This window comes from Giraffa tippelskirchi, chromosome 6, assembly GCF_054371585.1.
Source record: "Giraffa tippelskirchi isolate mGirTip1 chromosome 6, T2T-mGirTip1v1.2.pri, whole genome shotgun sequence".
NCBI lineage: Eukaryota > Metazoa > Chordata > Mammalia > Artiodactyla > Giraffidae > Giraffa > Giraffa tippelskirchi.
Window position 1 is genome coordinate 61,639,709 of NC_137280.1, and position 12,756 is coordinate 61,652,464.

The window sequence follows — 12,756 nt, forward strand, 5'->3', positions numbered from 1 at the left end:
TATCGAACCCAGGTCTCCCTCATCGCAAGCAGATTCTTCACTAGCTGAGCCACCAGGGAAGCCGTGGAATCAAATTCCATAAAAGGAATTTTATGGCTTTAGGTTTTACATTTAAGCCTTTAATAATTTTGAGGTGATGTTTGTATATGTGAAAGATAAGGATCCAAATTTATTCTTTTGCACATGGATATTCAGTTTTTCCAGAACCATTTATTGAAGAGAGTGTCTTTTTTCCCATTGTGTCTCCTTGGCATCTTTGTTGAAAATTAGTTGACCATATATGTGTGGATGAAAGGTTTTATCAATGCATTCCTTGTAAAATTCCTCGCACCTCAATATGTGAAATTTTATTCCATTAGCAAGAAGCCTGGGGGCAAAATTTTAAAAGGGAAAATCTGAAAATATTTAGGATGGGGAAGTGAGAGAGGAGAAAGGTGCTAAGGGGCCAAGCTAAAGGGAGAAACAGCCTCCACATCCCAGAGTGGGTTTGTCTGGGCAAACAAAAAGACAGGGAGGCTCCCCAAAGTCCCCTGACCCACCAAGTGTGGGGAGACCCAAAAGGCCACGCAGATGCAGACAATTATAGTCAAAGCTGACCAGAACCCTCTTAACCCCATACTTCAGTATCATCATAATTTTGAAATTATGTCAAAATCCCAGGTGCAAAACTATAGCCCAGTCCTCAATGGGAAGATTCTATCATTTGGGAGGAAGGGAAACTTTAGGATAGAAATTAAGTTGAATTACAGAAAATAAAGCAGCCCTTGCTTGTTCTAAACGTAGTGGATAAGTATCAGGGCCATTCATGGCCAAGACAAGGAGGCTCTCCTATTTAATTTTCTCTCCTGAGCTGCACTAATGTAGTTGGCATAGGGAAGGGTAATGCTGGAATTTTCTTTTCTTATTTTGGCTTACACAAGAAATGTAAACTTATGGAAAATCCTCAGCCAGAAACCACTTGGTTTAAAAATTTCTTTTTTAAAAAATTTAATTAATTTGGCTGCGCTGGGTCACGTAGGATCTTTGTTGTGTGACGTGGGATCTTTCCCAATTAGTCTCTCCAGTTTCGGCACGTGGGCTTCAGTAGTTGCAGCCCAAGGACTTATCTGCCCCATGGTATGTAGGATCCTAGTTTCCTGACCAGGGATTGAACCCGAGTCCCCTGAATTACAAGGCAGACTCTCAACCACTGGACCACCAGGGAAGTCCTAAAAATTTCTTGATAAAGGATCCAATCACATTGTCAGAGAGATTACCTATTGACTTCTTTTTTTTTTCTATTAGACTTCTTAAGATAAATGGGTTGAATGACAGGCGATTCTTCAGAGGAGGGCTGAGGTGAGCCCTAACCATCAGATATGTGTCTTTGCCTGCCTCCTGCATTCACTGATTGTGCTACTGACGTCTGATAACCAGGTTGCCCTTTTATTCCTTCCCTTCTCATGGCTTAGAGTGCTCGATGTTCCTGTCCTAGAGCAAGTTTCTTCTTGTGGGATATTTCTTTATGCTGTTCTGCCAAAATCAGAGCTAAACCTGACAACTTGAATATTCCTGAGACTGGAGAGTGAATTTGGCATGATTAAGACAGGAAGGCTGGAACACAGACCAGCAGCTTTGGGCTTTTGTGCTTTGTTCTTCCATTCTAGCAGTTTAATGAGTGCTGTGTGCTTTTAGTGAGTTAGAAGAATGTGTCTTAGTGAGTCAAACTTGTGTTGAATGTGATTTTTCATTAGATACTCTACTTAAAACATTTTTTTAATGTCTAGTGTATTTATGATTATATGTGCTACATCATTGAATATATTCATAGCAGGAGACAACTTCCATTTTAACCAGACATTTTCAAGAACTGAATCTTCTCTTTAAAATTGTACCTATCTGAGGACTTGCCTGGTGGTTCAGTGGCTAAGACTCTGCACTCCCAATGTAGGGGGCATGGGTTCTATCCCTGGTCAGGGAACTAGGTCCCACATGCTACAACTAAAGATCCTGTGTGCCCCAACTAAGACCTGGCACAGTCAAATAAATAAATTTAAAAAAAAAAATAAAATTATACCTATCTGAAGATTAAAGGAACTTTCTGTACTCTAATTACTGATGTCTTACTTTTGAAACCTAGTTTCTCCTCCACGAACAGTGTCCTTCCAGTGACAGATTCATGTCATCGTGTGACAGCTGGCCTGCATTTTTATGTCAAGATGTCCATGAGTCAGCAGTCAGCCGTAGGACTATACTTCTCAAACCTGAACAGCTAGCTAGAACTTAACCACACATGGAAGTGGATTGCAGCCCATAAGCATATCCCACTAAGCGCCAATTAAATGTATTCTCATCTTAACCTGGTCAGTGTCTGCAACCACTTGAAGGTCACTCTTCAAGAAGGGAAGTGGGCCAGGCGGAAAGTGGCATGGAGTAACACGGTGATCTTAACAATTTGTGGTGAAGACATCTTTACTTGTGCAAATTTTACCCAAACACATGACCTTGTGAAATAGCGGTGAAGGGTCCCGTGCAAGGCCTTTGGAAGGGGCCTGTGCAAGTGAAGGAACCTGAGCTTTTAGCTTCATTAATGTCACAGTAAATCTGCTTCTGAGAACAGGAAGCTCACTAGCTGCTGCTCTGCTGAGAGTGAGTCTTATGTACCTAACTTAATTCAGCTGGCTACACGTCTGCTCACCTGAAACAGAACAGCCTGACTCTGAAATAATCATTTCTCTATCTCTCATTTTTTCGGCCATACTGCACGGCATGCAGGACCTTAGTTCCCTTACCAGGGATCGAACTTGTACCCGTTGCAGTGGAAGTGCAGAGTACTACCCACTGAGTTGCCAGAAAAGTCGCTGAAAAGTCATTTCTCCACAAACAGTTATTTGCTGTGCACCTCCTTGCCCAGGCACTGTGCTAAGGGTCAGGACAGAAAGAAAACGTGGACCCCTGCTCTTGAAGGGGTCACTATCTGGCCAGGTGGATCTCTGTACTCAGTGGCATGCGCCACATGTGAAAAATGAACAGAAACTTTAAGGGCCCCCTAGAAGAGTCATGAACCCCTCCAGACATGAGGATGTGGCTGAAGGAGGGAGGGATGGTATTGGAGAAGGTAGGGGAGATGATGTGTGAGTTGAGTTTCAAGGAGAGGAGGGTGCAGGTGGAGATGCAGGATAGCAATGCCCCTCAGCCTTCTCCCTGGGCTGTGATAGGTCATCCTAAAGCCTACAGGTGAATGGACTGGCCAGGTGGGTAAGAAGTATCCATTGCGCAGAAGAAAAGTGGGGAGTATGTTCACAGAGCCCTCACTACAGCCACACAAAGGAACTGAAGCAATCCCTCCAGTCTGTTTTCCTATGAACACACCCCTGCAGAGACCTGGTAACACATGTACATTCAGACTATGTATTCACTGGCCCCAGGCTTTAAAGCCAGCAACTCTAATCTCAAGAGCTCTAAACTTTGTATCTACATATTTCATTTATAAATTTTGGAAGACACTTACAGCACTAATATATTATGTACTTTATTAACTGTTTGCAGATATAGAAATTAAAGATATGAGATATAAAAAATAAATTGAAATTTGGAAAAGTTTAGTATTTCCCCTCCTCACCCACTGGGACCATCTTGCATATTCACGGGGTGTACTGCATCATTTTGGAGCCCTCTGAAAAGCAGTGTGGTCAAATTGTTCTTGGAAGCAATATCGGGAGAGTGGTTAAAAATGTAGATGCAGGGACTTCCCTGGTGGTCCAGTGGCTAAGACTCTGCACTCCCAATGCAGGGGGCTCAGATCTGATCCCTGGTCAGGGAGCGAGATCTTACAGCCTTTTAGCAGCAACTAAAAGAAGCCACATGCCACAACTAAGACCCAGCACAAGTAAAAATGTAGACTCAGGAGCCAGCTGACCTTTATGCAAATCCTGGCTCCACCACTATCTCCCTGTGTGATAACTTCATTATCCTTTTCTTTAAAACACAAATAATAAGAGTACACACCTCACCGAGTTCTTGGGAAGGTTAATTAAAACATTGACATCAGTGCTTGGCACAAGGTAAGCACTTGTTAAACGTTAATTATTACTTTCCTCAGTTTCCCTATTGAAAACAATTTAAAATCTTTTGTTTTACATTGTCCTTACAAAAGAAAAAAGAAAAAACCCAGATGGAAGGAGAAGGAGAGAGAAGCCTGGAAAGCCTTCCTGAAAAAGGCGACCCCAATCTGAGTTGGAACTTTCAAAAACACTTTGGAGTTTGCTGGATGAAGGTGAAGTTCAGCAAGAGTCAGCTCAGCCTTTAATTAGGTAAACTGTACATTTTATGAACACTTTTTCCATAGACGATATTCTTGGCTCTTAGGTCTCCTTCCTGTCATTCTTCTAAGCCCCTCTTCAGAACTCTTTGCTATTTCCAGGGGTTTTTTTCGCCTAGTGCCGTAGAAGAAGGTCAACTTAGTGCCTGGTTTTTGCTCACTCTCTCTTATGCGTCCTTGATTAATTCCATAATCAAACAGTCAAACAAACCCCCTTTCCAGCCTCTGCAGCTGTCAGAGGATGGCAGTAAGACCCCTTTCTGTCCCAGAGGGGTAGGCAGAAGTCCACGCAGCGGGCACTTCTTGTTTCCTCTAGCTCTGCCCTACTCTTCCTGCCCTAGTGAGTTTACAGAGCCTGGAAATGTAGTGCCTGTCTTGAAACCACAAGGATGAAAGGATCTCACTGAGGCTGAGAGGGAGTCTGGTTAACTGAGGATTTCCCAGAGCAGCTACACCAGCCCTGGACTTTTATATTTATATAAAATTTATATTTTTATAAAATTTATACACCTCCCCACCTGCTGTGGAGCTGCTGTTTTGGGGGGTCTGTGTTACTTGCTGCCAAATACACTCACACATCTAGATTTACCATGTCAATAAGGGATGTCTAATAGAGATTAATGAATAAAGGCCTATTGGAAAGGGTAGGCTCCTTGAGAAGTTGGAAAATCCAAACCATCTGAAACCCAGGAATTCAGACACTTCAACTACTCTGGTACTGGTTATTGCTGCCATCTAGTGGCAATATTTTGGAACTAAAATTCTTTCTGGCCATGAAGTATTTTCACCTGCAGATTTTTCTTCTTTCCTCATTCAGTTACTCATGTTCAGTCTACAGATACTTTATGAGGAAGTACTATGTATGGTGAGACCTCTTAAATACATTAAGGAATATGATAATGAGGAGAGGAAATCCGGTTTCTTGCCACTTGAAACATACACATGTAGGGGAAGGTAGCCATTAATCAAATTTAAAGATGAAAAAGTATTGGGAAGGGCTATAAGAGAAGAGCATGTGGCTATGACTATCATTGATAAAAATCTGATTTGTACAGGAGATGGGGAGGAGGTCAGAGACGGTTTTCTTGAGGATGTGTTTATCCAGCACATCCTGAGATTTATTCCTGAAATCTCATGGAATAACCAGGTTAGGAAGAGAGTGAGGGCAGTCCTGAAAGTGAGCTTCAGCAAAGGGAGGGAGTATGTTGAATACAAGGGAATAAAAAAAGGCCGTGTGTTTAGATATATTCAATACTAGGCATTCTGGTTTCTGAATTGAGACTATGTTTGTGAATTGTAGTGAGGACAGATTTACTTTATCTGAGCATGAACTTAAAAAGGGATCAGCTAACACACAAGCCTGTTAGCTCCACCACCACCAACAGAATACATATTCTTCTTCTCAAGAGCACATGGAACATTCTCCAGGATAAACCATATACTAAATCATAAAACAAGCCCTGATAAATTTAAAAGGATTGAAATCACACCAAAGTATGTTCTCTGACCACAGTGGACTGAAATTAGAAATCAGTGACAAGAGGGACTTCCTTGGTGGTCCAGTGGGTAAGAAGCCACACTCCCAATGCAGGGGGCCTGAGTTTGATCCCTGGTCAGGGAACTAGATCCTGCATTCATGCTGCAACTAAGAGTTTGGATGCCACAATGAAGATCCAGTGAATCACAACTAAGACCCAGTGCAGCTAAAATAGATCTAAAAGAGAGAGAGACTAAAGAAGGAACAGATTTAAAAAAAAAAAAAAAAGATGACAAAGAGTTGGACATGACTGAGCAACTATGTCACTGTCTGAGGGAAAAAGGCTTATTAAGTGTAAACAAATAAATAGCAAATCAGGGACCAAAGCGGAGAAGGCAGTGGCACCCCACTCCAGTACTCTTGCCTGGAAAATCCCATGGATGGAGGAGCCTGCTGGGCTGCCGTCTATGGGGTGGCACAGAGTCGGACATGACTGAAGCGACTTAGCAGCGGCAGCAGGGGCTAAAGAAGGAATCACCGTGTTAAATAGATATAATGTGGAGGGGAGAGAGTGACACTTTTGAGTGTTTAATGACGGCCTCACAAGAAGATAACCTTCAGACAAATCTCCTGGCATTATATCTTTTGGGGAAGGGCATTTCAGCAAGTGTAGAGGCAAGAGCACAAGAAAAAGTTTGGCCTGTTTTAGAAAGCGAAAGGAGACCGGTGTCCCTAGAGTGTGTTTAGCCTTGAGAATAATTTGATCTCAGGCTGAGATTTAGGTGCCAGATTTAGGTGCAGCTCGAGACTAAGGGAAGGCTTTCTCCAAATATAGTGCATCATTTCAGGTTCACGTCTCTCTTTTGATCTGTAAACAGCATGGAAGAGAGTGCCTGAGGCTTCCGGAGGATATCAACTAATTTGAAGTTTATAAGTCGACAGTTCAAATTGTCTAAGTTTGTAAGTCCTTCTTGTTACTAATTTTCTCATAGGCTGGAGCAAGTAATGGTTGACCACAACAAAGATGGCGGCGGCGGCTTCACACCCAACGGCGACCCCGACGCCATTCGTCAACAAGCGAGATAATGTAATTTAGTTCCGGCCTGCCTGTTTGTCGTCACTTCCTGCCCCCGCCGACGATGTGCGCGCTTTTCTTCCTGTCTTATGCGTGGCCTGTCTTATGCGTGGATGTGCAGAGGCAGAGAAGAAGGAGTTTCGTGGAGGGAATCGGAGAGAATGTGGGGCCAGCAACATGGAAGGGGCAGGCGGGGAGCCCACGGCTGTTGTTGCAGTTGTGACTGAGCCTCGATTTACCCAGCGATACAGGGAATATCTCGAGAAGCAGAAACTCCTGGATAGACAGCACCGTGTGAAAAAGCTGCGGGAGGGCACTGTGGCGCTACCGGTTCTGAGAGAGGCCCTCCTTGAGCAGCATCTTCGGGAGCTGAGGAATCATGTGGCTCCAGGCAGCACGTGTGTGCTGACGCAGCTCTTGGATCCTGTTCCTTCAAAAAAGGCCCAGAGTTACTCACCTGCCCAAAGGCTGTGTCTTGAGGTGAGTCGCTGGGTAGAGGGCCGCGGAGTGACGTGGTCGGCCGAGTTGGAGGCTGACCTGCCCCGATCTTGGCAACGACACGGTGACCTCTTGTTGCTGAGTGAGGACTGTTTCCAAGCCAAGCAATGGAGACATCTGGAACCAGAACTCTGGGAGACTGTTGCCTCGGCACTTGGCGTCCAGCGTTTGGCCAAACGAGGGCGGGTGTCCCCGGATAGCACTCGGACTCCCGCAGTGAGTCTGCTGCTGGGCGACCACGGCTGGGTAGAGCATGTGGATAATGGGATTCGGTATAAGTTTGACGTGACCCAGTGCATGTTCTCCTTCGGAAACATCACTGAGAAGCTTCGTGTGGCGTCGCTGCCCTGCGCCGGAGAAGTGCTGGTGGATCTCTATGCGGGGATTGGTTATTTTACCTTGCCTTTCCTAGTTCATGCCGAGGCTGCTTTCGTCCATGCTTGTGAGTGGAATCCCCATGCGGTAGTTGCTCTGAGAAATAACCTTGAACTCAATGGAGTAGCTGATCGATGCCAAATACACTTTGGGGATAACAGAAAACTGAAGCTATCAAACGTTGCGGACCGGGTGAATCTGGGGCTGATTCCCAGCTCTGAAGAAGGCTGGCCCATTGCCTGCCGAGTGCTAAAACAGGATGCTGGAGGCATTTTGCATATTCACCAAAATGTGGAGTCTTTCCCAGGGAAGACTCTCCAGCCTCCTGGAAGCGGTGAGATGGAGGACCACTGGCCTTTTCCTCAGCAGATTATCAGCAACCAGTTGAAATATGGAGCTACCAGTGATTCTAGGAGGAAAATGCTGTCAGCGGCCACCAAGCCAGAGTGGCAGAGGTGGGCTGAAGCTGCAGAGACTCAAATTGCCACTATTCTTCATCAGGTGCATGGAAAACCGTGGAAGACACAAATCTTGCACATCCAACCAGTGAAATCCTATGCTCCCCACGTGGATCACATAGTCCTGGATTTGGAATGCCGCCCCTGTCCTCTAGTTGGCTAGAGGAGATGGATCCTGAGATGGGAAGATCTACTTGTGAGTGACCCTGAAAGCATCAGCTCAGGCCGGGGCTCACCCCTCTTGTCTCTTGGTAATCTAATATTCTGTGACCGTGAAAGCAGGCTCTCAGTCAATACATTTCACTTGTCTTCCATTAACACACTACAGAATGAGCCACATATGTGGGAGAAAGCAGTGTGGCTCATTGAAATGAGACCTGTCCACGCAGTTACAAGTTCTGAATTCTGACCTCTGCTCTGTCTGTCTGACCCGGGGTACATGGTTTCAATATTCTTTTTGGCCTTGGATTTTCTTATTTGCAAAATGAGGGTTTCTATGTATGGTTTCACATGCTTTTTACCTAATAGAGAGTTGTACACAGGGCATTCGTTATTTTAAAGTGAAAGACACAATGCTGTTTCCAAAATCAGTGCAGCTGTCATATGGAAACTTGCCTGGAGTGGTTCCAGGATAGAAGCAGGGAGACGGGTGAGCAGAGCTTCTATGGTTGTTGAGGCATGAGATAATGGTGGCTTGGACTAGGGTGGTTGCAGTGGGAGGAGAATGGACTTGAGAAATAAAATTGATGAGCCTAAGCAGTGGCATCCAAAGCAAGACAGAGTGGTGCTGCTTGGTTATTATGACTGACTAAATTAGGGAGGGACGAGGACAACAATTACTCCAGTGTACTGACTCCATTCCCTGCTTTAGCATTCCTAAATGAGTGTGTGGGAACAGGATGGGGAGAGTGTGTCTTATTTTAGATTTATTGTGGTAGAGAAGGTGTTAAAGAATGACTACATTAAATGATAGGAAAACTAGATTTCCAGCTGTAGCTTGGGCAGTAGCTGCCAATTGCTACATATTTTTTAAAGTTTGAGTTAAAATCGAGGATTTTTACAGGCCCCAGATTCCCTTTCCATCTTCCTTCCTGGCAACATCAGGGCCAACATAAGGAGCCCTAAGGAATATCGGAGATTTTGAGTTTTCCAAGCCTCACCTTGGTTTACTGTTGGAATGACTAATTGTAGGGAATCAGTTTACCTTTGGGGTGACTAATAGTCAAGAATCACCTTTCAGAGCTTTGTTTTGGTGCACTTTGAAGCCATATGGGCCTGTTTGCCTGATGAAAGAAATACAGAAAAGTGTGGCTTGGGAATTCATGGTGGCCTAGTGGTTAGGATTCTAGGCTTTTACTACTGTGGCCTGGCTTCAGTTGTTGGTCAGGGAACCAAGATCGCAAGAGTTGTGTGGCCCGGCCAAACAAACAAACACAAAAAGTGTGGCTTTCTCAGAATGGTGACTGTATCTGGCACTGGGCTGGGCTGCCTGTCCTTCTCTTGCAGTGGTGGCAGTAAGGACAGGATTGGTGCTCTGTGTGTTATTCTGCAAATATCAAATGCCTGCTGTCCGCATGAGCCACAGGAAATATGAAGAGACATTAGATACTGTCTCTGAGGAGCTCCCAAGCTAGCAGCAGACCTAACACAAATACGGAAAGAGTTGGGACACAGTAAGTGCCATGTGAGTGATAGTTGTGGGAGTGTGAAAGTGGGGAAGAAAAGCTCTGAGAATTGAACAGGGAGGTCTTCAGAGAGGTAGTGTTTGAAGCGGTTCTTAAAAACTGGGCGAGAATTTGTTAAGTGGAGTTGGTGTGGAAGCAGGTGCTGCTTGAAGAGACTAACAGGTACCAGTTTGCTCAGAGTGTTTGGAGCATTGCCAGTAGATCAGTTTGGAACAGAAGCAGCAATGAGAAGCATGCTGAAGATGAGGGCTGATGTAAGGATTAAAAGGAACAGTGTCTGGTGCAGGGCAGGCCCCCAGGAAATTTTGGCTGTCACGTGATCCTGCAGAGGGAGCCTAGATTCCATTCCCATCCCACAGAGTGGCCTTCCTGTGTTTGCCTTCATCATTTCCTCTTTCACACACTGGGTTTCTTTCTTTTTTTTTTTTAATAAATTTATTTATTTTAGTTGGGGGCTAATTACAATATTGTAGTGGTTTTTGCCATACATTGACATGAATCAGCCATGGGTTTACATGTGTTCCCCATCCTGAACCCCCCTCCCACCTCCCTCCCCATCCCATCCCTCTGGGTCATCCCATTGCCCCAGCCCTGAGCATTTGTCTCATGCATCGAACCTGGAATTGTGTTATGTTTCACATACGATAATATACATGTTTCAATGCTATTCTCTCAGAACGTCCCACCCTCACCTTCTCCCTCAGAGTCCATAAGACTGATCTATGCATCTGTGTCTCTTATTCTGTCTCGCATATAGGGTTTCTTCTCACATGGGTGCCTACTGCTTTCTCTCCTCAAGCTCAAGATGGCAGGCTGGGGCTTGAGCCAATATGGGGAGGAAGGTGGGGGAGAAACTGAGGAACGAGTCAGGGACCCACCTGTCCAGGGGCTGAGGTGCTGCCTTCCTGCCATAAGGTGTGGGAGAGGCAGCTCATGTCAGGTGCACCCAAGTGAATTCACTCACCTTGTTCTGCATACCAGGCCCTGAGTGTTAGTGGGAAAGGGAGACACTTGGGCTCTGCCTTCGTGGAATTCAAGTTCACTCATTCAGTTCCTGGCAGGTCTACACAGAAGTGTGACCTGAGGCAAATTGTGAGTCTCTCACGATTTCGTTTCCTCATCTGTAGGTTGGAGTAAACAACTGAACGTGTCCTGAAAGGAAGGTGTTTGGGTTTAAATGAGTTAACATATGGTAACTGTCCTCACAGTGACTAGTATACCGTGAATATTTCCGGCAGTCTTTGTATGAGGGTAACTACCATTTCCCAGTTCGCCTGTGAGTGATTGCTGCACATCTGCTTTACGTATAGCAGAAGGTCCTTATTTTGAAAGCTATTCACTGGCTAATGAGGATGTTCTGTGAATTCTTCACATCAGGCACTGGGTAGAGGGCCAGGGACACAGGTGAGTGAAGCTGAGTCCTGCCTACATGGATCACCATCTGGTGACACAGACATGGGGGAAACAGTATCAGTACCATGTACTAAGTGCACATACAGAAACAAGTGGGTTTTTACAGGCACACGCTGGGAGGCACCACCCGCATTTCGGGATCTGAGTTGTGGGAGGTGGAGAGGGTGACTGGGAAGGTGGGAGCAGGGATGCCTAGGCTGAAAGTTCCAGAGTGAGCAGGAGTTGTGTGTGAATGGAAGAAGATAAGGGTCCCTCAACCTTTTTCTCCAGTTGAATATATCCATTTACATTACAGTTTTCTCCAAGCACTTGCTGGATGGCCTAACCCAGAAGAGACGTCTAATGGAACCAAGGAAAAAAGACTAAAGGAGTCAGGAGGCTCACAGCGTCCTTACAGATTCAATCCAGGAATTTGTAGAAGCTCTAAAGCTTTCCTTTGCAGGTGTCAGTATTAGCTGCTGATTAATGCTCCCACTTGATGGAGAAGTTGTGATTAAAAAGCGATGATTTTATCAAACTCTTAAACCATGAGCTGTATTCATTAACTCTATAATTTTAATAAATTATACACTTGTATTAATATACCAGTATCATGTATAATTTTAAATATGCACATTTAAAATGATGAGAAACTAGTATATAGAAAAGTGTTTTGGTTTTTGTTTTAAGTATAATGGATGGCATTAGGTTTTTTAATAATTATTCCATTTTGCGTAATACATTTGATATACAATAATGAACTACATTTAACTGGCAGGATTTAACTGGAATGGAAATATAGGGGTTATGAAATCATTTTTCTCTTAGAAAAAGCGTTTTTAATTTCAGTTTTTCCCACCCTGAACGCACGTGTGAGAAGAAACTCAATATATGTCATTCTGAACAGCCTCAGGGTACAGCCACTTCACACTGGGCAAGCCATTAAAATAGTCATTCTCAAGCCGAACTATTATTTTAAATGATTAAAACTATTTTCATATTTCTAAAAACATTTTTGAGTTTTGTTCTGGAATACAGTTAAGTTACTTGGAGACAGTTTGATCTTTTTGAATCTTGTTTTTGAGCGTTTGTCAGCAGCATTTAGTCTAGGATTAATTTTTTTCCATCATGAAGCAAGACGTTTCTTCATTCTCTAACTGATGCCTTGCGAATTAGGACACTTGCCACTCTTGCTGGTAGGAACAGGAATTATCCACTGCCCTGTGTGTGTGAGCTCTGAGTCTTGTTTCCTGTAATCCTTTCGGATGGTTCTTCTGTTGGCCTTTGGTAGTTTCCTATCACGTGGGCTGGTCATTACTCAGCTGAATACTTTTAAAAGGGCCTGGTCAGCAGATCTCTGGAGTTCCCTCTGTGTGTGGCTCTCTGCTCCCTGGCATTCTACCCTGTGAACTCTAGTTAACAGGCTCCCAGGACTCACAGTCCCATCTCCTCACCACAGGGAGTCTGCTGGCCTCCCCTTGCTTCTTGTGCCACAG

General features: G+C 44.5%; 1 protein-coding gene across 2 annotated transcripts; it reads left to right on the forward strand.

The window, feature by feature from the left end:
• Positions 1-6,936: 6,936 nt before the first annotated feature.
• On the forward strand, positions 6,937-11,863 carry TYW2 (tRNA wybutosine-synthesizing protein 2). Of its 2 annotated transcripts, none has more exons than XR_014056320.1 (2): positions 6,937-8,434; positions 11,577-11,863. XR_014056320.1 is itself a non-coding variant. In XM_081498978.1 (2 exons), the coding sequence occupies exon 1, from the start codon at positions 6,958-6,960 to the stop codon at positions 8,344-8,346; it is 1,389 nt and encodes a 462-aa protein (XP_081355104.1). In that variant the 5' UTR covers positions 6,937-6,957; the 3' UTR covers positions 8,347-8,379; positions 11,577-11,863. The 2 variants fall into 2 exon arrangements, 1 of the variants encoding a protein (XP_081355104.1); XM_081498978.1 differs by having other exon boundaries at positions 6,937-8,379.
• The last annotated feature ends 893 nt before the right edge of the window (positions 11,864-12,756 follow it).